At 44.5% G+C, this 27,968-nt stretch overlaps 1 protein-coding gene and 1 pseudogene across 1 annotated transcript in view; one reads left to right on the top strand and one right to left on the bottom strand.

Moving 5' to 3' along the window:
- The window catches only part of PRDM10 (PR/SET domain 10), a 96,273-nt gene that overhangs the window by 27,451 nt on the left and 40,854 nt on the right, over positions 1-27,968 (bottom strand). Inside the window, exons 5-11 of the mRNA XM_055581177.1 lie at positions 13,435-13,660; positions 11,405-11,646; positions 9,391-9,594; positions 7,735-7,807; positions 5,251-5,368; positions 2,295-2,424; positions 1,549-1,791 (exon numbers count right to left, since the gene is read on the bottom strand). Of these exons, the coding sequence (XP_055437152.1) occupies positions 1,549-1,791; positions 2,295-2,424; positions 5,251-5,368; positions 7,735-7,807; positions 9,391-9,594; positions 11,405-11,646; positions 13,435-13,660 (1,236 nt within the window). The remainder of the gene's footprint in view (positions 1-1,548; positions 1,792-2,294; positions 2,425-5,250; positions 5,369-7,734; positions 7,808-9,390; positions 9,595-11,404; positions 11,647-13,434; positions 13,661-27,968) is intronic.
- Positions 21,220-22,123, top strand: LOC129652496 (caspase-3-like; annotated as a pseudogene).

Below are 27,968 nucleotides of genomic sequence, written 5' to 3'. Positions count from 1 at the left end.
CCTTCAGTGGGTCATTACCAATCTGGATAGAAGAGATGAAAAAATACATAGCCCTGCTTCTTAGAATGTGTGAGAAGGTAAACAAACAAAACTAGCTCACCTAAGACTGACTGCCAGAAGTCACATGCATGTGGGTTTTGCTTTGATACAAGGAAACTTGTTCCAAAACCAGTGACCCAATTCATTCCAGAACACACGTACAACCACGGCCGCACTATGCTTGCACACCCACGCCTCACAACACATGTGGGCTTTAATTTTTGCCTGCAAAAAATTAAATCTAGGAAGCAAGTCTCTGGACCTAGTAAGAAATCAGAACGGCCAAAGCGAAAAGACAGCAGTTGTGCGAGAGAGAGAGGAAAGCAGACTGGGAATCGTGTAACATGATGGATAGAAAGTATTCATAGCCCTTCGCTGTACTGGCCTGTATTTCTCTGTATGCTTATGTTTGCTTTTGAAATAATATTCATGGAGCTATAAGGTTCACAGGTTTCCATTTCAGGACCCTCATAAAGGCTATTCAGCCTGACTGCTCAGAATCCCGTCCGCGACGCCATACAGAACAAATGTTTAAATGTATTTTTACATAAAGGCTCAGACAAGACTATTGTTCAAGTTTTGTCTGTGCCTTTTAGCCTATAGGTAAATAAGACTGAAAGAAACATAAGCTGAAATGAGCGTTCATCTAGAAACTGCAAAGCCTGGGAAGATACACAAAAAGTTTCTTTCATCCACATATAAAGGACTAAGAAATGTCTTTAAACAGCTTGCTGCCACAAACATGGATTTAAGTCATTGTTTTCTGGATGTCAATTGTCCGCACAGGCACTGAGCCCGCAAAACAACACGGCTTTCCACCTGTGTCTCCTACAGGTCCGAATGCACGCTCAACACTATCTGTTAAATATGGATAAAATACACCTGGCCAGGCAGCCACTGATGGAGGCCCTGCGGCCACACGGTCTGAAGTTACAATGAGGGTTACACAGGAGAGAAGACACTGCCCCACCCCCACACCTGGAGCTTAGCTCCATGCTGTCCCCGTATCTGGGCCACACCTGCCAGATCTGCTTGGACTCAGGTCCCTGGGCATTGACAAGACATGGCATTTGCTAGTGTCCCATTGGAAACTGTCAACAACCAAATTCAAAACCCCAAATTGACTTTAGAGCTCTGATCAGGCACAGATTAGCCTGGCTTCAATGTAATTAACTATTACAGCTCAGTGTACTTATTTCTCCATTTCCAATCTGTGAGTTTTAGGATCCAGGGCGCTATCCTACTCTAACCACACTAGTCTGGATGTTGCCAAGAGCCAGGCTTCCATGTCACTGCTAAACTGATGGAATCTAGGACCAGCCATGCCAGCCTGCCATGGGACATGGAGGCCCTGAGAAACAGTTCACACTTTCTTCCAAAACAAACAAGGGCTTGAGCAGCGGATGGTGAACAGCATGGTGCCTACAGAGCTGGCCGCCTGCAGGAGAGTTGGCGCCCATGCAGTGGGCGGAGAGGGTGGGGGAAGGGGGAGCTGGGCATCCCGCCTACCCGGATGCGCTTGGCACGGCGCATGTCGTCGGCCGTCAGGGTGCTCTGGGCGGGCAGCACGCTCTCCTCATGCTGGGGCTGCAGGTGCAGCTCATGCGTGTCCGGCTCTTGCTCTAGAGAAGATGGGGCTTCCGGGGGCAGCTGAGGGAGCGGGAGGGTGGGCTGCTCTGGTTGGTCCAGCCCATTAGGAGTCGCAGCTTCAGCCTCATCGAACTGCTCCTTGGTGGAAAAATGCAACAGGTCCTGAAATCACAAGAACCAGGAGTTATTTCCCTGCCTAGACAGACGTCCATGCAAGGACTTAGAACTGCTGCTTTATGTTTTAAATGATTAGCCTCATAATGCTCAGAAAAGATTATTTTCCTCCTGAGAACATGAATTAGGTAACCATTCACAGGATGTAAAAACCATGACATATTCCAGATCACTTTATGAGGAAAAAAGAAGGCGGGATTCTTCTGGAATATCATAATTTCAATTGTCTGAACTAATTAAACAGAGGCCCCCATAATGTCTCTGGACAATTTCAAATCTTTAGGGCTGCAAAGTTGGCCTTCTGTTGTAAGTAACGTTTAAAAATACGCTCTTTTGAGTCTTTGTCTGATCAGACTTTAATTAACAGGCAGCGCAGTGCCAACAGGCAGGACTGTCAGCCTCTGAAAGGCACTGTGTTTGAATCCAGTGACAATTCTAAGTTCTCTGAGCAGGCGTCCAGGAAGAGTTCCTGCTTTCCCCTCCCCCCTCACCTGTGTCCCATCGTCACACTTTTCCCCATTTTCACTGGTTATCTCCAAGCGGATAAATTTGGGAGGACGTCCTGGCCTTCGACCGGGGCCAAACCGCCTCTTGCCTCGGCCCCTTCCTCTGCCTCTTGCTCTGGGGACAAGAGATCGGGTGATAAATAGTCACAGTTACATAATACTCCACAACAAACATTTCCCTAAATGATCCGGAGTAACTCCAAATCTTGATTTCCACTCACTTTATTTCTTTTCCTGATTCTGTAGACGATCATTTTGCCCATACACGCTATCTCAATTTCTCATCTTTCCCTGTCTATATAGTTCAAAGAGACATCTTAAATTATTCAGAATAAAGGGAGCTTTAAAAATTCAAAGTGCTGACACCATTTTGCCACTGGACATTCTGAAAGCTCGAACACATCTCCACAGTTATGTGAGCAATGCAGACAGGACAGAACACGCCGAGCCTGGTGTGTGTCCCAGAGACAAGATTGGGGTCTTTCCCCTTGCTCACCTCATATTCCTTCCATGGAATCTGGCTAGAGTCAAAGATATGTTCTTGCTTTACTATAATCTTCTGGGAGGCCAGAACGAATTTCTAATTCAGTGGTTCAATAATACATCCGATAAATGCCAAATGAATTTTATCCCCTTTGAAAGGTTTCTAACATACAAAAGTTCCTTAATCAAAGGGATTCAGAAAAGTATGTCACTAAAATCTCCTTTAGAAGACATGTGTGCAAGATGCGTTTAAAATCAATCAGACTGTGCTTTATTCTTCCACTCATGTATTTAACAATTTAATTAAAAATATAGATTTTTTTCCAAGGACTTTTAAAAGATCCTTTTTTATGGGAAATTCTGAATGTCGGCAAAAATGGCAAATACAAGCCCAGTGTACTCACTACCTCATTTCAATACTTATCAGCTCATGACCAGTTTTATTCTATCTGAATCCTCACCACTTGTCCCACACACATACCCATTAGACTATTTTGAAATAAATCCCAGACATCATTTCATCTCATTCATATTCATAAATATTTAAATACATATCTCTAAAACATAAAGATATATAAATATATATAAAATACATATCTCAATACCATTATCACAACTGATAGTTGCTCAACGTTTATCAAATCTAGTCAAAGTTCAGATTTGCCTAATTGTCTCAAATTTCTTTTAGCAGTTGGCTAATGAACATTTTATCTGCAGTGTGCCCTGCCTGGTGCTCAGCACTAAAAGATGGGAAGTTATATCCAACAGTTCTTACCCTCAGAAGTCCAGCAGAGGCAGCAGGCTTATTATAAACCAAAACTCTCAAGAGGGTATAAAAGGTGTTATAACAGAGCCACGTTGGAGTGTTTGGGATGCCCTGGAGGAAGTGCAGGACAGAATGCTCGCTGTGCCCTCCACGCACCTCGGCCGTTTGCTCCCGAGGTCACACCTTGCCCTTGTCGTCCTCGGTAGCTGCAGAACCCCAGGACCCTGACGCCATGCCTTGTCCACTCCAACACCGTGTCCTTTCCAGTTCACCCCTTGGGCACCTGAACTCCCGGATCCTGCCCCCTCACCAGCATCTCCAGTCCTGCAGCCTGTCAGCAGTCGTGTCCCCTTCACGTTTTCCCTCCCTTCTTCCACTCATCACCTCCAAAGCCCATCACTGGACTCACTCCCGCGCACATGCTCTTCCCCCACCCTGCTGCTTCGCCACTCTCACTGCGTTGCAGGCGCTTGGTGAAACCCACTCCGTTCCCTCCCTGCACAGACACCCTCACGGGGAGAGACACTGGGTGAGGACATGGACTTGACTCACGAGAGCCCCCAGTGAGCTCTTGCTGCTGCAGGCAATCACCCCGCACTTCCCTGGAGTATTTACTCTCTCACATTCCTAAGGGTCATTTCACACCACCTTCTCTCTTCTCAAATTCTATAAACACTGGCAAGCCTACGTCTGTCCCACTGAAACTACCCCAATCCAAACCACTCTCATTTTTCATCCAAACTGTTGAAATAGTTTCTAACCAGACTCCCTGTCTTCCCTCTTACTGCAGTATAACCTAAGTGCCGTTTTTACTTTTATCCACAGTGATGTTTGGGCTTCCCAGGTGGTGCTAATAGTAAAGAATCCACCCGCCAATGCAGGAGACGCAGGTTTGACCCCTGGGTCAGGAAGATCCCCTGGAGGAGGGAATGACAACCCACTCCAGTATTCTTGCCTGGAAAATCCCATGGACAGAGGAGCCTGGCGGGCTACAGTCCATGGGGGTCACAAAGAGTCAGACACACTGAAGGGACTGAGCATGCACGCATAGTGATGTTTAGAAATATAATTGACATCATAATATCCCTTGCTCAGCAACCTCTGAGGACTTCTTATCACACATAAAATGAAATTCAAATCTCCTATCACTACCATCAGGCCTACGTGATCCAGTTGCTGCCCACCCCGCCCTGTGGAATTCTCCTTCATTTACCCCTTTTTCTTTTTTTTATATAGGAACTAAACACAAGAGTTAGTTTAATGAAGGAATCTTACCTTTGAAGAGTTTGAAAATCAGAGGTGCAGGTTATTTCAAAGGTGTATGCTATCTCAAGAATTCCTGTTTCAGAATCTCTACTTAGGGGAGACGTTTACTAAGGTGGAAAGATCTCCTATTGCTGGGTATTGATTATGTTTGTTCAGGGAAATGTTTACTAAGGTAGAAAGATCTCCTATTGCTAGGTAAGCATTATTCTGGAAAAGACCCAAGTTGTGATGAGGACCAGGGGGAGGAAAGGAAATGATGCATAAGAAATGTCCTTCAGCAGCCTAACTGGTTATCTGTCTACACACCCACCCATGTGCATACAGACACACACACACACACACACACCCTCATACATTCATAGATAATACAGAAATGACTCTGGAACTTTAAACACTAAGTTTGTGAAAACTTCCCCCTCATTATACCTGCTGAACACATCCAGTTTCTCATCGTGAGAATTGAGATGCTGCTGCAGCTGTTCAGAGCTTATAAATCGGCGGTTGCATTCATAGCAGGGCCAATTCTTCTCTTGCTCTCGAAGAACTGCAGCCATAGGAGAGAGACCATGGAGGTTGGTGACCAATCGGCCCCAATAAAACCCAAATGCCTGGCACCCCCACCATTCTCACCGCACCGTAGCCCAGTGCTCATAGATACCCAATGTCTGCTGTTTTGTTATAAAAGCAAAGGCTCAAGATTGACAGAAAGTAGTTTTGGGGATCTGGTTTTCTGATATATTCATGAAAGACATCAAAAGAACAACTACCGTGTGCTACCCTCTCCCACCCCCAACACACACACAACCTTACCCCACTGGGAAGACAAGGTGTGCTACAATGGGAATGTGTATGCAGATAACCCAGTAATTCAGATCCAAGCTTCATAATCAGAGGGTATAGTGTAAAACACAAATAACTGGAAGATAAATGCTCAATATTATCGCTTTAGCAAAAGGTTCACAAGCACAGGTTAAAGCCATACCCTATGACCAGCAATTCCACCCCTAAATGTGTGCCCAACAGAAATATGCACAAATGTTCAGTAAAGGACATGTAAGAAAGTTCACAGTGGTACCTTCATATTGGCCAGACACTGGACACTGGAAATGACTTTGTCGACCAAGAAAGAAAGACTATGACTGACTTTTGTCCCCTAGGAAATAACCTCACAACTTTTGGAATTTCCCAAGTAAATGGCACGTCTTTGTCACTCCTGATGATCTGTGACCATACCTGAGTTTATGCTAATGAGATGGCCCAGATGGGGATGGCTGAGCCTAGAAAACCAACCACCTGAAAACAGGGCTGTGGCTTTGAATGAGGGGGTATAGCCAGGGAGGGCAGCAGGGGCTAGAGAGGAGATCCAGTCATGGGCCACGGATCCAGTTGATCACACCGCTGTGATGATGCCTCGACAAGAACTCTGGACACAGAAGCGCAGGTGAGCCTCCCACGCTGGTGTGACATATTCGGCCTCCAGGGCTGTGACACAGGCACCCCTCGCTTGGGACCTCCCAAACTTTGCCCTAAGCGTCTCTTCACTTGGCTGGTCCTGACGTGTGTGCTTTACGATAAAATGGCAATTCTAAGCCCAGCACTTTTCTGACCTCTGTGCACCCTTCTAGGGAATTATTAGACCTAAGAGGGTAGTGGAAATTCCCTAAATGCTACTAGTCTAGTTGCCCAGAAGTGCAGGGGGCATGGGATCCCCCTCGCTTGAGGATGGTGCCTAAATTAGAGAGAGTCTCGTGGAGGACTCTGTCCTTGACCTGTGATGTGACCTAACTCCAACTAGTCAGTGTCAGAATTGCATAGTTCAACCCAAACTTCTGTGCTGAAAATAGATAAATGAATTGTGGTACATACAATACTTTGGCCACCTGATGCAAAGAGCTGACTCATTGGAAAAGACCCTGATGCTGGGAAAGATTGAAGGTGGGAGGAGAAGCGGACGACAGAGGATGAGATGGTTGGATGGCATCACCAACTCAATGGAAACGAGTTTGAGCAAGCTCCGGCAGACACTGAAGGACAGGGAAGCCTGGCGTGCTGCCGTCCATGGGGTCACCAAAAACTGGACAGGACTTAGTGACTGAACAACAACAAGTTCACACGATAGAAAACAAAGTGGCAAAGAAAATGAACAACTTAAAATAATACACAACAGTATGGAAAAGTCTCACAAACAAAAGATTCTCATGTACCAGAAGTCTACATGTCACATAATTCCATGTATACAAAGTTCAGTAACAAGCAGATGGTGTCCGTGGTGTTGAAGTCGGGAGATAGTTTTACTTGGGAGTGAAGAGGAATTAGAAGGTGCTGGGGACTCCTGGGGCTGTGGCCCACCCTGTGTCTTGACCTGGGTCCCCAGGTATTCTCACGCTGTGAAAATTCATCAGGCTGTTATTTATGACTTTGTAGTTTTCTGGACATAGACTGTACTTCAGCGACATTTACTTTCACAACAAAGACAATCCCTGCCTTGCAATGTTCAGAGATGATTACATCAAGATAAAAATCATCCTCTGATCTAGGTTCTAATTTAATATTTGGACTTCTCATTATATTAAATACTATTTCCTAGAACCCATGAAAGAAATGTAAATATGTTATTGTCATTTGACCCTAGAATTACACAAGGATGTTTAGTTCTAAGAAGCCACCTGCAATGCGGGAGACACAGGTTCAATTCCAGGGTTGGGAAGATCCCCTGAAGAAGGAAATGGCAACCTACTCCAATATTCTTGCCTGGGAAATCCCATGGACAGAGGAGCCTAACAGGCTACAGTCCATGGGGTTGCAAGAGTCGGACATGACTTAGTGACTAAACCACCACCAAAGATGTAAGTAATATATACAAGTTACAATCAATACATGAAATTAAAAAAAAAAAAAAAATCCGAGTACCTTTCCGCTCTTCCTCAGAAATGTCATGGATTTTCCGGTTCACAAATTCAGCATAGGAAGCAGCATACCACACCTGCAAGAACCAAGCACATCATCAGGGACGAAGGACATCACAGGATGCACTTCACAGGCTTCAGTTCCTCCTCCTGCTCACAGAAAACAACCCAAGTTTCCCACAGCAAACCAACAAACTAACAAAAGAAGCCGCACTGTGAGGTGACCCTGTTGGCACAGGCGGTCAGTCAGGAAGTTCATACAGCGAGACACACACTGTGTGGGATTCTTTTTTTATGTGCTATACAGTAGGTCCTTGTTGGTTATCCATTTTAAGTGTTTTCTTTATCCTTTTTAAAAAAATGTTTTTGTTATTACAACAACTTCACAAGAGATAACATTAGTAGTCTCTTGATCTAATGAAACAGATCCTCTTCTGATTTTTTATCTGTTTAAACACAGGTTTCCATGCAGCTGTGGTCACAGTGACTCCACCCTCACACTGCTGGGGTCAACCAGAGCCCCCCTGCCCTCCTGAGTCTCTGCCTCCATCCCACCCTGGGGAGTTTGCTTCTGCTTCCTGTCTGGCTCACCCTTCCCTCCACCACTCCTAAATAGTGCTGCTTCTGGAAGCTTAGTCCACGTCCAGGGTCTTCTCATTTCTCCCCAAGGCAATCGCATCTGTTTGCAGCCAACTCTGCGCTAATGACTCTTAAGTTACCGCGTGTATCCCAGACCCTCCCTCTTCTTCCCTCTACCTACATTCTACCACCTGCCTGATGGAGCCGGTCCAGAACTGACTTCTAGACACTTCCCTCCTCACCTACCTTTCTCATCTCAACAAACACCCCACCTTCCACCCAGTTGCTCAGACTTGAAAACTAAAGGCTGTGTGTGTGTGTGTGTGTGTGTGCACGCGCGTGCTCAGTCATGTCCAACTCTTTGCCACCCATGGACTATAGCCCACCAGGCTCTGTCCATGGAATTTTCTAGGCAAGAATACTGGAATGGGTTGCCATGTCCTTCTCCAGGTGATCTTCCCAACCCAGGGATCAAACCCAGGTCTCCTGCATTGCCAGGCAGATTCTTTACCACTAAGGCACCAGGGACGCCCAAAATGAAGTGAAGTAACTCCATCTTTAATCAACAGACCTGTCTGTACCCCCAAAATAACTACTTCCTAATTCCTCACCCCCTGGGCCTAATACCTTTAATTAAGGCCTTTGGTAGACCCCAAAGTCATACACTTCTTATTCTATTTTATTTGTGGGATTATTATAAGTGTACAGTGACTTTCCTGGTGGTCCAGTGGTTAAGAATCTGCCTGCCAAGGCAGCAGACATGGGTTTGACCCCTGATCCGGGAAGATTTCACATGTCCCAGGGCAACTAGGCCCAAACACCACAACAAAGCCTGTAAACCCTAGAGCCTGTGTTCTGCAACTAGAAAAAGCCCTCTCACAGCAAAGAAGACCCAGTGTAGCCACATAAATAAATAAAATTGAGAAGTGTATAGTACACAGCAAGTATTCATAAATAAGTGAACTACAAGAAAAGCACCTGTTTTTTTAAAGAATACCACTTCGAGGGGAAAGACAAAAAGCGTGAAAAGCATGAAGCAATCACAATTCCCAGCAGAGTGGCCACCGCCCCAGTGCTGTACCTTGAGCTCCTGCTTGGGCTCCACGTTCTTGATTGTTGTGTAGTACACGTGGTGGCCATACTGATACGCCACCAGGTTCTGCTCCAGGTGGTTCTGGGCCGGACGCACAAACATCATCCAGTTACAGAGGGTCTCGTCTGACAACTCAAACCACAGGTCTTCGTGCAAATCCCTGTCCTTTCTGTCCCCTTTATCGCGAGAAACCTGCAACCAGAGTGAAAGTGAAAAGACACCTACACACACAACCACTAACATCATAGATGGTTGTGTAATAATATGCAAAATGCTGTTCTTTAAATTAATCAGATACACTGGTTCTCCCCTTTGTATCTGGAAAGATACTGGAATTGTGTCTTACCAAATGAAAAAGGGAAAAGACGCTTTCTAACAACCCACTCATAGGATTACCTAGCAAAATCTAAAAGTCAGTACACTGACTGTATAGCTTTGGTTGCCATTTCATCATTAACTAACACATCAAAAAATGCTATTGATAAGCCAGAAAGTGCAAGAAAAATACTCTCCAGTTCATTGTAAGTGGCTTCCTTTGGGGTTTCAACTGCATTCATTTATAACGCGGAGGCTGGTGACAGATCGTTCTCTCTACAAAGTGATATTCTTTCGTGGACGTCTTGAGCTCTCACCAAGAAAATCTCCCCATGACAGCTGCTGATTTCTCAAAAACACACCCTATATATTCTCTCCTCCCATTGTTCTTTCCCAGTTCTCCAGAGTGGCTCTCAAAAAGCAGACAGCAGAGGCTTCCGATCAAAGCAAAAGCATCGAAAGTGAGGAACAGACATCGGGATACACATACTTGAACATTCTGTAAACTATTCTTTAGCAGAAGATTCAACAGGATAGACCTGTTTCAAAGACTGAAAAAGAGGTTTTCCTAAAAACATTATGAGCACTTCACAGATGATATTGGTGGTGTTTAGTACTAAGTTATATGACTCTTTGCCACCCCATGAACTGTAGCCCACCTCTGTCCATGGGATGTCCTAGGCAAGAACACTGGAGTGGGTTGTCATTTCCTTCTCCAGAGGATCTGCCCAACCCAGAGATGGAACCTATGTCTCCTACATTGGCAGGAGGATTCTTTACCACTGAGCCACTAGGGAAGCCCAACAGATGACATGAGTTGACCTAATTCTCTTTGTATTATAGTTAAAGTTAATATTCAAAAAAAAGTTGTCAAGCCCCTATTATAGGCTGAACTGGTTTCCTCCATAATTCATACATTGAAGTTCCAGCCCCTAGTAGCTTCAGACTGTGACTGCATTTGGAGGCAAAGCTTTGGAAGAGGTGATGAAGTCATGAGAGCAGGTCCTGTCCCTACAGGACAGGGAGATCAGGACACAGAGAAGCACCAGAGGCACCGAGCACACAGGGACGGCCTAGTGCCAAGGCAGCCACCTGCAAGCCAAGGGCCGTGACCCAAGCCAAACCTGCCTGCACCTTGGCCTTGGCCTTCCAGCCTCCTACAGTGTGACAAAACAAACACACGTTGTTTAAGCCCCCTGGTCTGTGGTGTTTGGTCCTAGAAGCCCTCGAAGACTAGTCCAGCCCCTGAGAATGACAAGAGTTCAGAATTATTCACATAAGGCTTCAGGGTCTGAGGGCTTCCCTGGTGGCTCAGCGCTAAGACTCCACTGCCAATGCAGGAGACGCGGGGTCGATCCCTGGGTAGGGAAGATCCCCTGCAGAAGGAAATGGCAACCCACTCCAGTATTCTTGCCTGGGAAATCTCATGGACAGAGGAGCCTGGCGGGCTATAGTCCACAGGGTTGCAAAGAGTCAGACAGGACTAAGCGATTGAGCACACAGCGGTCTGAAACTGTACCGTCCATGTTATAGGTAAGAGAGAAAACGTCTACATTTAAATTGGTCAAGCGTAGAAAGAAAAACACGGTGAACAGCTGCTATGAGGCTGAACTGGGAGGCTCGGCGGGAAAATGCATGTCCCTTACAAGTCATCAGGACACGAGGGGACTGGGACAGTGTGCATTACCTTGAGGTGGATGTAACAGTCCTTCAGCTCCGATTCCCTGACCAGTGGCCCCTCCACGGGGCCAAACTGGGTGCGCTTGGGGATGCGCCTCTTGGAGAACACGCCGCCCAGGAACCTGTCAATGTAGAGCACCAGCGGGAGGCTGGCCCGAGCCCGCGTCAGCACCGGCCGGTTGGGGATCGGGTGCAGGGGGCCGTGCTTCGGGCACACGGAAGAGTGTGCGTTGTTACACTCCTCGCACCCTGCACGAGAAAGAAAGCCTCTAGGTGACGGGCTCAGGGGAAAGGGTCCTAACCTGGACAACCCCCATGTCTAAGTTTTTAAGACCAATTCAATCAGCTCCTACAACTGCACAACCCATTCCACTGTAATACATGACTCTCCAGAGACTGAGAGAATCCTGGTCTTTTCTTCTAAAATCAGGTAGAATTCGCTTGTGGCCTGCCAAAAATAATAAGCAGGCTGCGGCTTATTTTTCTACTGGATGTCCATTGGAAGAGTGGCACCAAATTTACAAGTCAACGTGGCTGAGTACAGCAAAAATGAACACAGCATTGTCGAGCAACTACACTCCAATTTAAAAATAAGTAAAAAAAAGTTTACAAATCAAATAAAACATGTTTGGAAAGAGGAAAGAAGTGCTTATTAGTTGCTTAAATGCTGCAAAATCGGATGAAACAAATGTGGTAAACTTTATAGTATGTAAATTATAGGTCAATAAACCTGTTTTGTTTTGTTTTTTTAAGCCTGACAATATAGTCAGTTTCCTCGAAGGGAGCTGTAGAAACAGTGCTGTTAAATTTGAGATTCCCATGCATTTGTGTGAAGATAATGCTGAAGTGAATGAATTTAGCACCCCACCCTTCATTCCCCCGATGATACAACGAGGCCAGCTCTGATATGTACGTTCAGCTCATTCCGGGAATGATGGGTTTGCACTAAGCGTCCACATCCACCCACCTTTTCCCAGAGTCCCCTACTGGAGCTGACCGCCAGGCTGCAATGTGAACAGCAGCAGAACAGAGGAAAGAGACTGCACCCCACAGAGAGCAGACTCCTGACTCTCAACACATCTAGTCAACCAATTGCATCTCACCCAACTGGCTGTGGGGTAGCCTGCCTTAGAAAACAGATATTTTCAATTTCTACAACTCTCCAATAATGGAGAGCTACCTTGTGTTCATATTTAGAAGATTAAAGTGACTTCATGTGTATTTGATTAAGGAGTTGCCTTGAAAACTTAAGAATTCAAAGAAAAGCAAAACGAGGAAATTCTCTTTTGGGTATGGAGACGAACACAGACCCCAGGCAAACAGCCTCACCACCACCATGCAGAGGGTCCCGGGAGAGATACGGTGAGACCACAAAGCTCTGCATGGCCTTGTAACTCGAAAGAGGAGATAAGGACTTTGCCATCTATGTGGGACATTGGTAGGCAGCAGCAGCGGCTTGGTGGAAGGAAGCAGGCCCCTCCAAGCAGGCAGGACAGACAGGCAGTAGTATTGGCTGACTGTGGCCACCAGCAACCGGACCACCTGCATTGGAATCCTGATTCCTGCAACAACTGAGCAGGACCTCTAGAAAGCTGCCGACTTCACAAGCCCATGGAGAGCATTGCTCGAGTTAGGAAACTAGTGCCAAGCACTAGTGCCCGGGGTGTGAAAGGCGTCCTTTTACAGCAGGTGTTTTTTAAGGTTGGTACGAAGAGAAGTGAGGCACCAAACATGTGAAAGAAGGAATGCCCGGATCTGCCAGGACTGGACACCATCATGGCCTGGCAGCTGGGGCTCTGAGATGAGAGGCTGAGGCTTGGTCCTGACCGAGCCCCAGCCCCTGTGACACCAGCAGGCTGCCCAGCTTCCTCCGGCAGCCGCTCATGGATGCGATCGGAGCTCTAGCAGCAGCCAGACCCTCCCTCCCTGGCTGCCCGAGGATGACGGGAAAGGGCGCCTTCAGAGAGACGAGCAGAGTCTGCCCTGGGAGCCCTAGCAGAGGGGCCCACCCTGAGCCCGAGAAGCAGCCCCACTTACACAAGTCATGCGGGTCGAAGGGCCTAGGGGGGTCAGGTTCCCAGTCGTCCAGGTCAGTGTCCTCACCGTCTTCCTCCTCCTCATCCTCAGAATCCTCGTCCTCGTCCTCGTCCTCCTCCTCCTTGGCCTCCAGTCTGGCCATGGGGTTCTGCAGAGTCTCCAGAGGGTCCGAGCCATCCACACTCTCAATTGAGGGTAACACCTGGTTGTGCACCGGCAGCGAGGCCTGGACAAGGTTTAATCACAATGTCAGCACAGCCCACGTGGGGTCGGAGGGAACCCGGACACACAGAACACGAGGTTTTAATGGAAGGTACTCCAGTATTCTTGCCTGGGAAACCCCATGGACAGAGGAGCCTGGGGGGCATGTCCATGGGGTCACAAAGGGCCGAACATGACTGAGCAACTAACACACACGCACACAGTCTTCTCACCAGCTCCCTCTGAGGCCGTGCAGAAAGGCCTATCTATGGACAGTAATGAGGAATCTGTTTTCATTTTTGCTGTTTCTGTCCCACATCTGGGCTCCTTGCATGTCAGCAAGAGTTTCAAACCTCACAAGCCCCTGCCAGAGGGCTAGGGACCCTCATCCTGACCCCGCCCTTCACTTCAAGTCCCACCTCCTCACTCTCTCAGCCTTTCCAAACTTGCTTGAGAGGCCTGCGCTGCCTCCCCAAAGACTTCAAATATGAATGTAACAAACCCTTCCACACCCTCCTGGAGCATGTGTGGTACCATCAGATGCAACATCTTGGTTCTGGGTGGGGCCCTCCTGCCTCTGCAGGTGACCACACCCTAGTACAGGTAAAGGCCTGACCAGCCTACAACCAAGTGGCTTTAGAACTTTACACGTGGTGCAAGATGCAGGTGGCAAAATTCAGTGGGTATGGGCGCACTTTCACACACTCCAGAGAGGTCAAGGTTTGACTTTGACCTTAAGAAAAGAGATGTCTACTTGGTTCATCATGCTGAAATATGCTGAAATTATCTTTTGCAAATAAGACATGGTTTATGTCATAGATTAGATTAATGCCACTTTACCAAATATGCTGGAAGAAAATAATGTTGTCTTGAGAGTCCTCACCTGGGGTTATACACCATCCAGGCCCTCTTATGCAAGGGTATTTCTCCTGCCCCATTAGCACCATCAGTTATACTCAAGCTACTTCCCTTGCCTGTATCTGTCCTCCCCTAGAATGCTTGCTCTTCCCTTTAGGCAATCTCCTAAACCCTGTCCTCTTACACGTCTCCAGGAACCATCTCTGCTCTCTCTTCTGTACATCTGCAGTCACAGAAGCCCACCTGACAACACCGTCCAGCCCACCAGGCAGCCCATATGGTTCCGAAATAGCTCAGGAATGTTACCGGGCGGTCGAGAGCCCCCCGAATTTCCTCTCGAGTTGGACCAAGTAAGTCCACCGCTCCGCCATGTGAAGACAGCTCCTCCAGTACTTCAAGACCAAAACCCCTGGTCATGGACTCATTTCTCACGAGGCGAATCATCCAGATCCCTCAGGGTCTTGCTGTGTCCATTCAGCCCTCAGTGGATCCCCACCAGCCTGCACCTGCGCTCACTGAAGACGGCCACTTCCTAGTGCTGCTCCATCAGGACTCTGTAGGTCCCCAAGACCCCTGGGCCTAGCTGTCCCCTCACAGAGTATATGGAACCCCTATCTTCTGCTCAGGACTTAACAGCGGATTTTTACTTAAATGGAAATTTATCCCTAGGAAATTTCATTGTACCGCCTCTTCCGTTCTTCTAGCCAGGCAAGATCTTTCAGAACCTTGGTTCTCATATCTCACACCTTGGCTGCCCCCTCAGCTTGGTCTCCATTGCCCATTTGCATGCATTTTCACGTTGAGTCCAGCTTGCCGCTCCAATTGCACCACAGGGATGGAGACCATAGGCTTTGGAGTCAGAGAGATTTGGATTAAACTCCTGGCTCCACTACTCAGCAAGTGAACAAACTTCTCTGAACCTGTGTTTCTTTATCTGTAAAAAGGACATGGAGAAGGCAATGGCACCCCACTCCAGTACTCTTGCCTGGAAAATCCCATGGACGGAGGAGCCTGGTGGGCTACAGTCCATGAGGTTGCTAAGAGTCGGACACAACTGAGTGACTTCACGTTGACTTTTCACTTTCATGCATTGGAGAAGGAAATGGCAACCCACTCCAGTATTCTTGCCTGTAGAATCCCAGGGACGGGGGAGCCTGGTGGGCTGCCGTCTATGGGGTCGCACAGAGTTGGACACGACTGAAGCGACTTAGCAGCAATACATACCTCATAAGCTGTTGTGAGGATTAAATGGAACGATGTGTGCATGAGGCCAGTAGTAGTGTCCAGCATTTAGTAAGCGTTTACTATTATTCATAGATTATTATTATCGTAAGTCCTTTAAGGACCGAAGCGACAGCACATGTTTCCTCTACAGCCCTAACAGGCTGCTGGGCATGCGGCAGGTGGCCAGGGGAGGTCAGGCTGCGGAGAGGCAGTTGGCCCTTTGGAAAGGATGTCAATCCTTCTAGGCACCTAAAGGGACTCTGCCGATCGTCACAGAAAAGTGCATTTTCAGTTGTGCATCTACATCTAAGAACTTCTTAAACTCCGTGAAGAAACAGTATTGTGGGCGTTTACAGAATCTGACCTGCTCTGGCAATTAAAGGGCACTGCCCAACATGAGAAACCCTCAGGCTGAAGAAGGCAGATAAGATCAGCTGCCTCAAACAGCACCTGCATGTTTGAACTGTGCGTTCACTCAGCCCAGGAGCCCAGACTCATTTGTGATCTTCCACCTGCAGCTCAGGGCCTTGTACAAGTGTCGACAGGAGGACACGATTCTGGGACATGCTCCTGCTTCAACTTCAGTAAAAACAAGAAAATGCCCATTGGGGTGAGGTCTCAACAAAGAAAAAAGAGCAGGGACTTCTGGCCACGAAACTCCGTCTGCCACCCCTCTGGGTCCTCACTTGCTCAGCTCCCGCTTGCTATCTCAGAGCACTCTGAGCGGCTCTGGTAACACCCTTAGCTTTGAGCCACTTAAATTCTATGCCAGCGTTAGGGATGAATGTTATCACACATTGAGCAAACCAAAGCATACATCCACCTCCACTCCTCATAAATTCTTCATCTCTTTGCAGAGCTGACCTGAAAGAATAAAATCAGCAATTGAGAGTTACTCCTGTGAAGCTGCAATGTTATTTTTTCCTAACTGATGCTGCTAGAAAGACTGTGGTCAGGCAAGTTACTGCTGGCTTCTCGCCACTGCTGAAAAGCTGACATTAAAACAGACTGACAACCTCCTCATCCCCAGGCTGCAACTCTCCTCAAAGGCTGTGACAAGGAAAAGGGTGGAAGGCTTCAGCAGTATCTAGAGCAGGGATTCCCAGCCTCCAGGATCTAATGCCTGATGATCTGAGGTGGATCTGATGCAATAATAAGAGAAATAAAGTGCACAGTAAACGTGATGTGCTTGAATCATCCTGAAACCATCCCCTTCTGCGTCTGTACAAAAACTGTCTTCTAGGAAATAGGTCCCTGGTGCCAAAAAGGTGGGGGACCACTGAAAGAGAACTGATACTATACACACAGATGGAACATACAACAGAATCATGAGAGCTACTGTTGAAAAGCATGGCTGATCATCAATTTGTAGGTAAGAACTGTGTATATCAGACAGCCTGGACCTTAACACACAGGAGGCATGTGTTACAGATTGTTTAATTAATAATTCAAATTCAGCTGCCATTCACTGAGTGCCAGCCATACATTTAAGCTCCTTTGAGGCCAAGTCATTTTACCACCAGCTCCTGAGAGGCAGAGATGAAATGCACACTCTAATTTGGCCTGGCTTTCCCACTGCCTCACAATGGCCCCTGCGGTGTGGGGTCTGTTCGAGGAGGAGGTTAACTGCACACACACCTCGTGGGCTGAGCAACCAGCTAACACACCTGCTCCTGAGGCAACAGCCAGGCAGCAGGGCGGGGAGCCGTGGGTGTCAACTCCACTTGGAGGGAAAGAATAGTAACAAAGATAGTGTACGCCCCTGCATGTTGTCACGCACCATAAAACGTGGGAGAGGAAAAGGAATTTGTTAAAGTCATGGTATACTTTCTCCTTCCCACTTAGCATCACTCTCGGTAATTATTTCTGAAACGACATCACACATTGCAGGACACAATTTATCTGAGAGGGAACGATGAAACGATGCTGGACGGCAGCAAACACAACAGAATGCTCTGGGTTCCTGCTGAGGCCAATCATGAGGGCAGCATGTTCTCCTCACAGTGTGTGGGGAGTCACACATGTCCTTGCTCAGAAACAAAGCAGAGACTGAGCTTCTAGTCTGGGAGCTCCATGCCTTCCTTATGGATGCGGGAATGCATCAATGAACAAGGCTTCACGTGGATGTCGCTACTGCTAAAGACAACTGAAAACAGGAAACTTTTTGCTAAGGATAAAAGAAAAAAAAAAAAAGAAAAAGCACCTATCATCTATGTTAAATCCTCACTCCAGCTTTCTATCCAGAATTTATCCAGGTCACAGAATAAACTGATGATCACTGAGGTGTTACAGCCAGAAATAAAAATCGTGCTGGTTGAAAGCAAACTGCAGTAAAGACAGAGGCGAGGCAGTGGCAACAGTGTCTGTAATGCTGGGTTCACAGAGCTGTCTGAATACAACTTTTCTTTTGTGCAAAACATGAAACAGGCAGGTTGTTTCAGGAGATGGGAGAAGATGAAGGGCCCTTTGAGGTGCAATGGCAACAAAACCTCTAATTAAAACGATATCTTAAAATTAAAACAACAAAATGCCACTTTGCTTATCAGATTGGCACAATTTTAAAAGAATGCAAATACCCAGTATGGAAATGGGAGAGCTCATATATTGTTGGTGGGAATGTAAACTTTTTCACTATCGGAGACGCCATTTGAAAGTCCTATCAAAATAACTTTCCCATTTATGCTTATAAATTTCAAACATATCTCAAACAGAGAGAACGGTGTAATAGATGTTATCCACCAGTCACTCAGCTTCAAAACTTATCAACTTATGGCTCACCTCTCTTCCACTGTTCACCCACCCACTTTCCCCTCACTGGATTGTTTTGAAGCAAACTTCAAACACTATACACTTTCATCTCTAAGTAGTTCAGTAGATAACTCTTTTTTAAAAAAGGACTTTTATATTTTATTATCATACCTAAAAAAAAAAAATCACTCCTTAATATCATCAAATATCCAGTTATTGTTAGGAGTTCCCCTAACTGTCTCACATTTTTTTCTTTTTTACAGTAGGATTGTTCATGTCAGAACCCAAACAAGGTCTGCCCACTGCACCTGACTGATACGTCTCTGAAGTCTCTTTAATCAGTAAGTTCTCTTTCTCTTCTTTTTCTCTGCAATTCGTCTGCTCCTCACAGTGTAGACTGCTGACTGCATCCTTACGGCCTTATAACTTGTTCCACTTTGTTGACTGTGCCTCCTATTCACTGGCAGTGAAGCCTAGAGACTTCAGATTCAGCTTTCATTTGGGGGGAGGAAGAGGAATACCTCCTATGTGGTAAAACACAAGAGGAGGCACACAAGACCAGGAACCCTATAATGAATTCTCTCTTTGTAGTGATGTCAACAGTGTTCAGGGGGGTGAGCTGGTCCATTCACTACAAAGTGCCTCCTCAGCTTTTTCCTGATGACAGGAGATGAGAAATGGTGATGCTCTAAGCCAATCATCCCCTTTCACTTATTAGCTGGATGCTTCCTTAATGAAATTTCCCTCATCAAGCGAGGATATTCTGGGGGAAAGGCTGGATTCGTGCCCATCACTTACCACTCTTCCCAATAACACTGTGATCTCCTAGCATCCTGAGAAAGTGACCAAAGAGTATTTCTTTTCCTATCAATATGAACTCGTGGGTTTTAAATATACATAATGTGTTTCAATCTATCGGAGATATTTTTCCTTTTTAATGGGTCAAATTGTACCCCCATTTTGGCCTCTTCAGTTACATCTTGAGCTCTTTTTCCAGGACCCTGGAGAGAAGTTTTTATCAGCATTTGCTTCCTTTCATTCTGATAAGACAGGATGTTTCAGGTAGATGTTTCAGGTACATCTCCAGCCCCAGAGCTAGAATCTGTCATTTTTCTAAGTATCCCTGATTCCTCTCATTGGGAAGCTGTATTTAGAGACCACACAGAATCATTGCTACTGGACTGATGACTACATCCAAATCTTTCCAGTGGACAGAATTAGAAAACCTATTTTTAAGAGAAAAAAAATCCTGAGTTTATACTGATATTCTAATTCAAATTTAGGATTCAAACTTTTTATTTAACTTGTGAGATTTTTATATTTGTATCTTTCTTCACTTTCACAAAAATCTTAGTTCTTATATAATTTAAAATGTGAATATCTTTAGTCTCTATCATTTCTCTTTGGAGAATTTACTCTAAGGAAACAATGTGATATGACATCTATGAGAGCGTTCTGCATACTAGCAGAAAAGAAAGAAAGGAAGGGAGAAAGAAAGAACCTACATATACAAACAATCGACATTGTAGGAATCAGTGAACTAAAATGGACCGGAATGGGCGAATTTAATTCAGATGACCATTATATCTACTACTGTGGGCAAGAATCCCTTAGCAGAAAAGGAGTAGCTCTCATAGGCAACAAAGAGTCCAAAATGCAGTACTTGGATACAGTCTCAAAAATGACAGAATGATCTCTGTTCGTGTCCAAGGCAAACCATTCAATATCACAGTAATCCAAGTCTAAGCCCCAACCAGTAATGCTGAAGAAGCTGAAGTTGAACTGTTCCATGATGATGTACAAGACCTTCTAGAATTAACACTCAAAAAAGATGTCCTTTTCATCTTGCATGCCATAGGGGACTGGAATGCAAAAGTAGGAGTAGAGAAACACCAGGAGTAACAGGCAAATTTGGCCTTGGAGTATGGAATGAAGCAGGGCAAAGGCTAACAGAGTTTTCCAAGAGAATACACTGGTCACAGCAAACACCCTCTTCCAAAAACACAAGACTCTACACATGCACATCACCAGATGGTCAATACCGAAATCAGACTGATTTTATAGTCTTTATAGCCAAAGATGGAGAAGCTCTATATAGTTAGCAAAAACAAGACCAGGAACTGACTGTGGCTCAGATTTGCAATAACTCCTTATTGTAAAATACAGACTTAAATCGAAGAAAGTAGGGAAAACCACCAGACCATTCAGATATGACCTAAATCAAATCCCTTACAATCATACAGTGGAAGTGACAAATAGATTCAAGGGATTAGATCTGATAGTCAGAGTGCCTGAAAAACTATGGACAGAGGTTCATAACACTGTACAGGAGGCAGTGATCAAGACTATCCCCAAGAAAAAGAAATGCAAAAAGGCAAAATAGTTGTCTGAGGAGGCCTTACAAATAGCTGTGAAAAGGAGAGAAGCTAAAATCAAAGAAGAAAAGGAAAGATGTACCCATTTCAATGCAGAGTTCCAAAGAACAGCAAGGAGAGATAAGAAAGCCTTCCTCAGTGATCAGTGCAAAGAAATAGAGGAAAACAATAGAATGGGAAAGACTAGAGATCTCTTCAAGAAAATTAGAGATATCAAGGGAACATTTCATGCAAAGATGGGCACAATAAAGGACTGAAATGGTATGGACCTAACAGAAGCAGAAGATATTAAGAAGAGGTGCACGAAAACACAGAGGGAGACCAGGAGTGGAGTCCAGCAGAGCTGCAGTGTGGTGGCTGAACGTAATAAAAAGTATCCATGGAGAACACTGAAAATTCAGTGGATTCAAAATCCATTAAAACTTCAGAGACAAAGATCTTACACGGAAGCCAATCAATGGACTCTGGAATATCCTTGGAAGAGAGTTACAAAATGATTATCCTGAAATGGGTTTATGTATAATAATCAATAATAAGAACTTCCATGAAAATACTGGCATGGCCTGTTGATCTAGTACAGACATGGATGCAGCAAACCTCAGGGAAACCTTCACGAACTTGAAATATGAAGTCAAGATTAAAAATGATCTTACGTGTAAAGAAATGTTGGAATTAATGAGCAACGTTTCTAAAGAAGACCATAGCAAAAGGAGCAGGTTTATTTGCGTGCTTCTAAGCCATGGTAGCCTGGTGTGCTGCGATTCATGGGGTCGCAAAGAGTCGGACATGACTGAGTGACTGAACTGAACTGAACTGAAGCCATGGTGAAGAAGGAATCATTTTTGGAACCAATGGACCCGTCGATCTGAAAAAATTAGCAAGTTTCTTCAGAGGGGACTGTTGCAGAAGTCTGGCTGGAAAACCCAAACTTTTCATTATTCAGGCCTGCCGAGGCACAGAACTGGACCGTGGTATTGAGACAGACAGTGGTGCTGAGGACGGCCTGTCAGAAAATACCAGTTGAGGCAGACTTCTTGTATGCATATTCTATAGCACCTGGTTACTTTTCCTGGTGAAACACAAAGTACTGATCCTGGTTCATCCAGGCTCTTTGTGAGATGCTGAAAAAGTACGCTCACAAGCTCGAGTTCATGCACATTCTTGCTCGGGTTAACCAAAAGGTAGCGATAGAATATAAGTCCGTTTCCACCGATTCCACTTTTCATGCAAAGAAACAGATTCCTTGTATTATGTCTATGCTTACAAAAGAACTGTATTTCTAATCACTAAAAACATGGATGATTTTTGTTTTTAACTTGTATGCCAAGTGAGCAAACGGTGTAACTGGTACTACATTTTCCTCTCACCTCTAAATCTAACTTAATGACCCAGGTGATAACTTTGAAACATGCCACCTTCCTAGCAATAGAACTACTGTGCAGCTACCTCAAACACAATTGGGTAGTTGAGATTGAGTTTAATGAAGATGAAATAAAAATGGATTGTGGAAATCATTATGAGAAGAAAAAAAAAAAGAAAACACAGAGGAACTATACAAAAAAGATCTTCATGACCCAGATAACCACGATGCTGTGATCACTCACCTAGAGCCAGATATCCTGGAATGTGAAGTCAAGTGGGCCTTAGGAAGCATCACTATGAACAAAGTCTGTGGAGGTGATGGAATTCCAGTTGAGCTATCTCAGATCCTAAAATGATGATGCTGTGAAAATGCTACACTCAATATGCCAGCAAATTTGGAAAACTCCGCAGTGGCCACAAGACTGGACAAGGTCAGTTTTCATTCCAATGCCAAAGAATGTTCAAGCTACCACACAATTGCACTCATCTCACACGCTAGTAAATGCTCAAAATTCTCCAAGCCAGGCTTCAACAGTACGTGAACCATGTGAACATGTGAACATGTACGTGAACAGTACGTGAATTCCAGATGTTCAAGCTGGGTTTAGAAAAGGCAGAGGAACCACAGATTCAATTGCCAACACTCGTTGGATCACAGAAGAAAACAAGAATCCCAGAAAAGCATCTACTTCTGCTTTATTGATTACAAAGCCTTTGACTGTGTAGATCACAACAAATTGAAAAATTCTTCAAGAGGTGGGAATACCAGACCACCTGACCTGCCTCCTGAGAAATCTGTATGCAGGTCAAGAAGCAAAAGTTAGAACTGGACATGGAATGACAGACTGGTTCCAAATTCGGAAAGGAGTATGTCAAGGCTGTATATTGTCACTCTGTTTTTTAACTTATGCGCAGAGTACATCATGTGAAATGCCAGGCTGGATGAAGCACAAGCTGGAATCAGGATTGCCGGGAGAAATATCAATAACCTCAGATATGCAGATGACACCACCCTTAAGGCAGAAAGTGAAGAGAAACTAAAGAGCCTCTTGATGAAAGTGAAACAGGAGAGTGAAAAATCTGACGTAAAACTCAACCTTCAAAAAACAAAGATCATGGCATCTGGTCCCATCACTTCACGGCAAATAGATGGGGAAACAATGGAAACAGTGACAGACTTTATTTTCTTGGGTTCCAAAATCACTGCAGATGGTAACTGCAGCCATGAAATTAAAAGACACTTGCTCCTTGGAAGAAAAGCTAAGACCAACCTAGACAGTATATTAAAAAGCATAGACATTACTTTGCCAACAAAGGTCCATCTAACCAAAGCTATGGTTTTTCCAGAAGTCATGTATGGATGTGAGACTTGGACTGTAAAGAAAGCTGAGCACCGAAGAATTGATGCTTTTGAACAGTGGTGTTGGAGAAGACTCTTGAGAGTCCCTTGGACTGCAAGGAGATCAAACCAGATTTCCTAAAGGAAATCAGTGCTGAATGTTCATTGGAAGGCCTCATGCTGAAGCTGAAACTCCAATACTTTGGCCACCTGATGCAAAGAACTGACTCATAGGAAAAGACTCTGATCCTGGAAAATATTGAAGGCAGGAGGAGAAGGGGACGACAGAGGATGAGATGGTTGGATGGCATCACCAACTCAATGGACATGAGCTTGAGCAAGCTCCGGGAGTTGGTGAAGGACAGGGAAGCCTGGCGTGCTGAAGTCCATGGGGTCACAAAGAGAAAGACGCAATTGAGTGACTAAACTGATACAAACAATAGTTGAAGAATATGAATGATAGTAAATCCCCATAATAGAACACTGTAACGCCAACAAAAATGATGATACAGCTTTCCAGGATGTTATTAAAAGAAAAAAATATCAAGATGAAAGCTACTTTAAAAGAAAAAAAAATCAAATAAAGTGGTTAAAAATACAATGAACTTGTAAATAAAAACATAAAACCCCAAACAAAATATCAGCAAACCAAATCCAGACATACAAGAAAAGGAGTTTATTATAGAATGAAAGGCTGGCTTAACATTTGGTGGTAGTTTAGTCACTAAGTTGTGTCTGAGTCTTGAGACCCCAGTGGACTGTAGCCAGCCAGGCTTCTCTATCCATGGGATTCTCCTGGCAAGAATACTGGAGTGGGTTGCCATTTCCTTCTCCAGGGAATCTTTCTGACCCAGGGATCGAACTGGCATCTCCTACATTGCAGGCAGATACTTAGGTGAATTCTTTACTGATTGATCCACTAGGGAAGTCTGTGACTTAACTTTTAAATATCAGTTAATATAATCTACCCTATTAACAATGAAGAGAAAAATCTCAACAGATTTAAAAAAAAGCATTTGGTAAAAATCAACATCCATGAATAACAATCTACATCAATCAATAATAAACATTCATTAAAAACCATAAAGGGAGCTTTCTTCATCGATGTGTTCTTTTTATAAAAATCCTGCCTGCACGAGAGGACTTCCCTGGTGGTGCAGCAGTTAAGACTCCATGCTTCCACTGAAGCAGGTGAAGGTTCAATCCCTGGTTGGGGAACTAAGATCCTATGTGCCATGTGGTACAGCCGAAGGGAAAAAAAATCCCTGCACTAAACATCATTCTTCGTAGTGAAGTAGTGAAAGTTTTCCCTCTGCAATCAGGAAGGAAAATGAGAAACCTACACATCTACAGCACCAACTCCATTCACTAATGGATTGGAGATCCTAGCCAGCAGAGCAAAGGGGAACAAAAACGAAAGAGGTAACCTAGCCAGCAGAGGGAACAAAAGAAGAAACAAAAAGGAAAGACGTAACCTAGCCAGCAGAGCAAAGGGGAACAAAAGAAGAAATAAAAAGGAAAGACGTAAATGAGCAAACATTACAAAACAGAAACAGTTACAGACAGAGAACAAAGCTACTACAGTAGCAGAGGGTGGGGGATGGAAAGAAATAGGTGTGGCAAATTAAGGGATACAGACTCTTAGCTGCAAAATAAATGAGTCATCGGTATAAAAAGTGCAGTGTGGGGAATACAGTCAGTACGTAGTATCTTTGTATGGTGACATGTTATAACTAGACATCATGGAATATATGAAATATATAGAAAAAAATCACTATGTTGTGTAACAGGAACTAACCCAGTGTTATAGGTCAGTTATGCTTCAAAACCAAATAAACTAAACACAGTGCTACCATATGACCCAGCAATCCCAGTCCTGGGCATATACTCTGAGAAAACCACAACTCAAAAAGACGTATGTATTTTTTTATTGCAGCACTATTTACAATAGCCGGACATGGAAGCAACCTAGACATCCATCAACAGATGAATGGGTAAAGCAGCTGTGGTACGTGTATACAATGGAATATTACTCAACCATAAAAAGGAATGAAATTGAATCAGTTGTAGTGATGTGGATGAAACTAGAGCCTCCCATACAGAGTGAAGGAAGTCAGAAACAGAAAAACAAATATCATGTACTAACGCATATATGTGGAGTCTAGAAAAATGCTACTGATGAACCTATTTGCAGGGCAGGAATAGAGATGCAGATGTAGAGACTGGACTTGCGGACACAGCAGGAAAGGAGAGGGTAGGAAGAACTGAGGGAGTAACATTGATGTAAACACATCACTGTGTGTAAAACAGATGGCCAGTGGGAACCTACCAGGTTCCCAAGCTGAGCACAGGGAGCTCAGCGTGGTGCTCTGTGATGACCTAGAGGGGTGGGACTGGGGGATGGAGGGAGGCTCAAGAGGGAGCGGATGTATTTATACATAGAGCTGATTCGTGTTGTTGTATAGCAGAAACTAACACAACTTTGTCAAGTAATTATATTCTAATTAAAAAAAAAAAACAGACTCATATAAAAAGAGATCATACTTGTGGTTACCAGAGGTGGTAGGTGGGGGGAAGGGAGAATGGATGAAGGTGGTCAAAACATACAAACTTCCACCTACAAAATAAGTAAGTCCTAGGAGTGAACCCCACTCCAGTATTCTTGCCTGGAAAATCCCGTGGATGGAGGAGCCTGGTGGGCTGCAGTCCATGGGGCTGCTGAGAGTCAGACACGACTGAGCGGCTTCACTTTCACTTTTCACTTTCATGCATTGGAGAAGGAAATGGCAATCCACTCCAGTGTTCTTGCCTGGAGATCCCAGGGATGGGGGAGCCTGGTGGGCTGCCATCTATGGGGTCGCACAGAGTCGGACACAACTCAAGTGACTTAGCAGCAGCAGTAGCAGGAGTGTAATGAATAGTATGATAAATAAAATTAACACTGCTGTGTGTTATACACAAAAGCAGTTAAGAGAGTAAATCCTAAGAGTTCTCATCACCAAAAAAAGGGGTTTTTTTAATTTTTTTTAAATTTTGGAGATGATAGATGTTCACTAAACTTACTGTGGCAATCGTTTCATGATGCATGTAAGTCAAATCATTATGCTGTACACCTTAAACTTATAATACATTGCTATATGTCAATTATATCTCAATAAAACCAAAGGGAAAAAAGATATAAGGACTGCAAAGAAGTAAAAATGTCAGTGTTCATAGACAACATAATTATTTACCAAGAAAATTGAACTGTAACTTAGAAAATGAAATTTTTTAAAATTATACCAAAATTTAAAATACCATCTAAAGACACCAAATATCTAACATTAAATCTATTGAAAGACCTCTACCCATAAGACAATTTTTGAACTTTCATTTAAAACTCAGGGATACTGCTATATATAAAATAGATAACCAACAAGGACCTACTGTGTAGCACAGGGACCTATATTCAATAGCTTATAATAAGATACAATGGAAGAGAATGTAAAAAAAAGAATACACATATTTATACATGTATGTGCAACTGAATCAGAGTGCTGTACACTTGACACACAACACTGTCAATCAACTATATTTCTATAAAAATGTTAAAAATAAATAGATAAATAAAATTCAGGGATAGAACATATTCACAGATCAGAAGACTTAATATTAAATAAGATGTCAATTTTTCACAAACTGACCCATAGGTACAATGAAATGCCAATAAGTTTCCCATAGGACTTTGGTGGAAACTTCCAGGCTGATTCTACAATGTGTATGGAAAAGCAAGCGAAAGTTGTGGTGAAAGTGAAAGTCGCTCAGTTGTGTCCAACTCTTTGCGACCCTGTGGACTATACAGTCCATGGAATTCTCCAGGTCAGAATACTGGAGCGGGTAGCCTTTCCCTTCTCCAGAGGATCTTCCCAACCCAGGGATCGATCCCAGTTCTCCCCCACTGTGGGCAGATTCTTTACCAGCTGAGCCACCAGGGAAGCATGGAAAAGCAAAGGGACAAGAAACTCTTGAAGAACTTAGTAGAGGTGGGATCACACTCCCGGATAAATTGTGGTACACTCATAAAACTGAACATGATACAGCTATAAAAACAGAAGGAGAAATAACCACAGCCACACCAAACAGCATGAACTACACGACTCTCCCAAGCACAATGTTAAACAAGGGAACAAAACAGAAAGGAAACCATACTAAGGTATTCCACTTATATAAAGTTCAAAACCATGGAAAACGAGTCTAAGGTCTGTAACCTTTGACGAGAAGGGAAGGAGCAGTGATTAGCAGGAAGCATAAGGATGGCTTTTAGGAGATGGGGTGTGTGTGTATCCGACTCTTTTTGACCCCACAGATTGTAGCCCACCAGACTCCTCTGTCCACGGAACTTTCCAGGCAAGAATACTGGAGTGAGTTGCCATTTCCTACTCCAGGAG

Source organism: Bubalus kerabau, chromosome 5 (assembly GCF_029407905.1).
Source record: "Bubalus kerabau isolate K-KA32 ecotype Philippines breed swamp buffalo chromosome 5, PCC_UOA_SB_1v2, whole genome shotgun sequence".
Lineage (NCBI taxonomy): Eukaryota > Metazoa > Chordata > Mammalia > Artiodactyla > Bovidae > Bubalus > Bubalus kerabau.
Note: the sequence above shows the minus strand (reverse complement) of the source record. Positions and strands in the feature narration are given on the sequence as shown.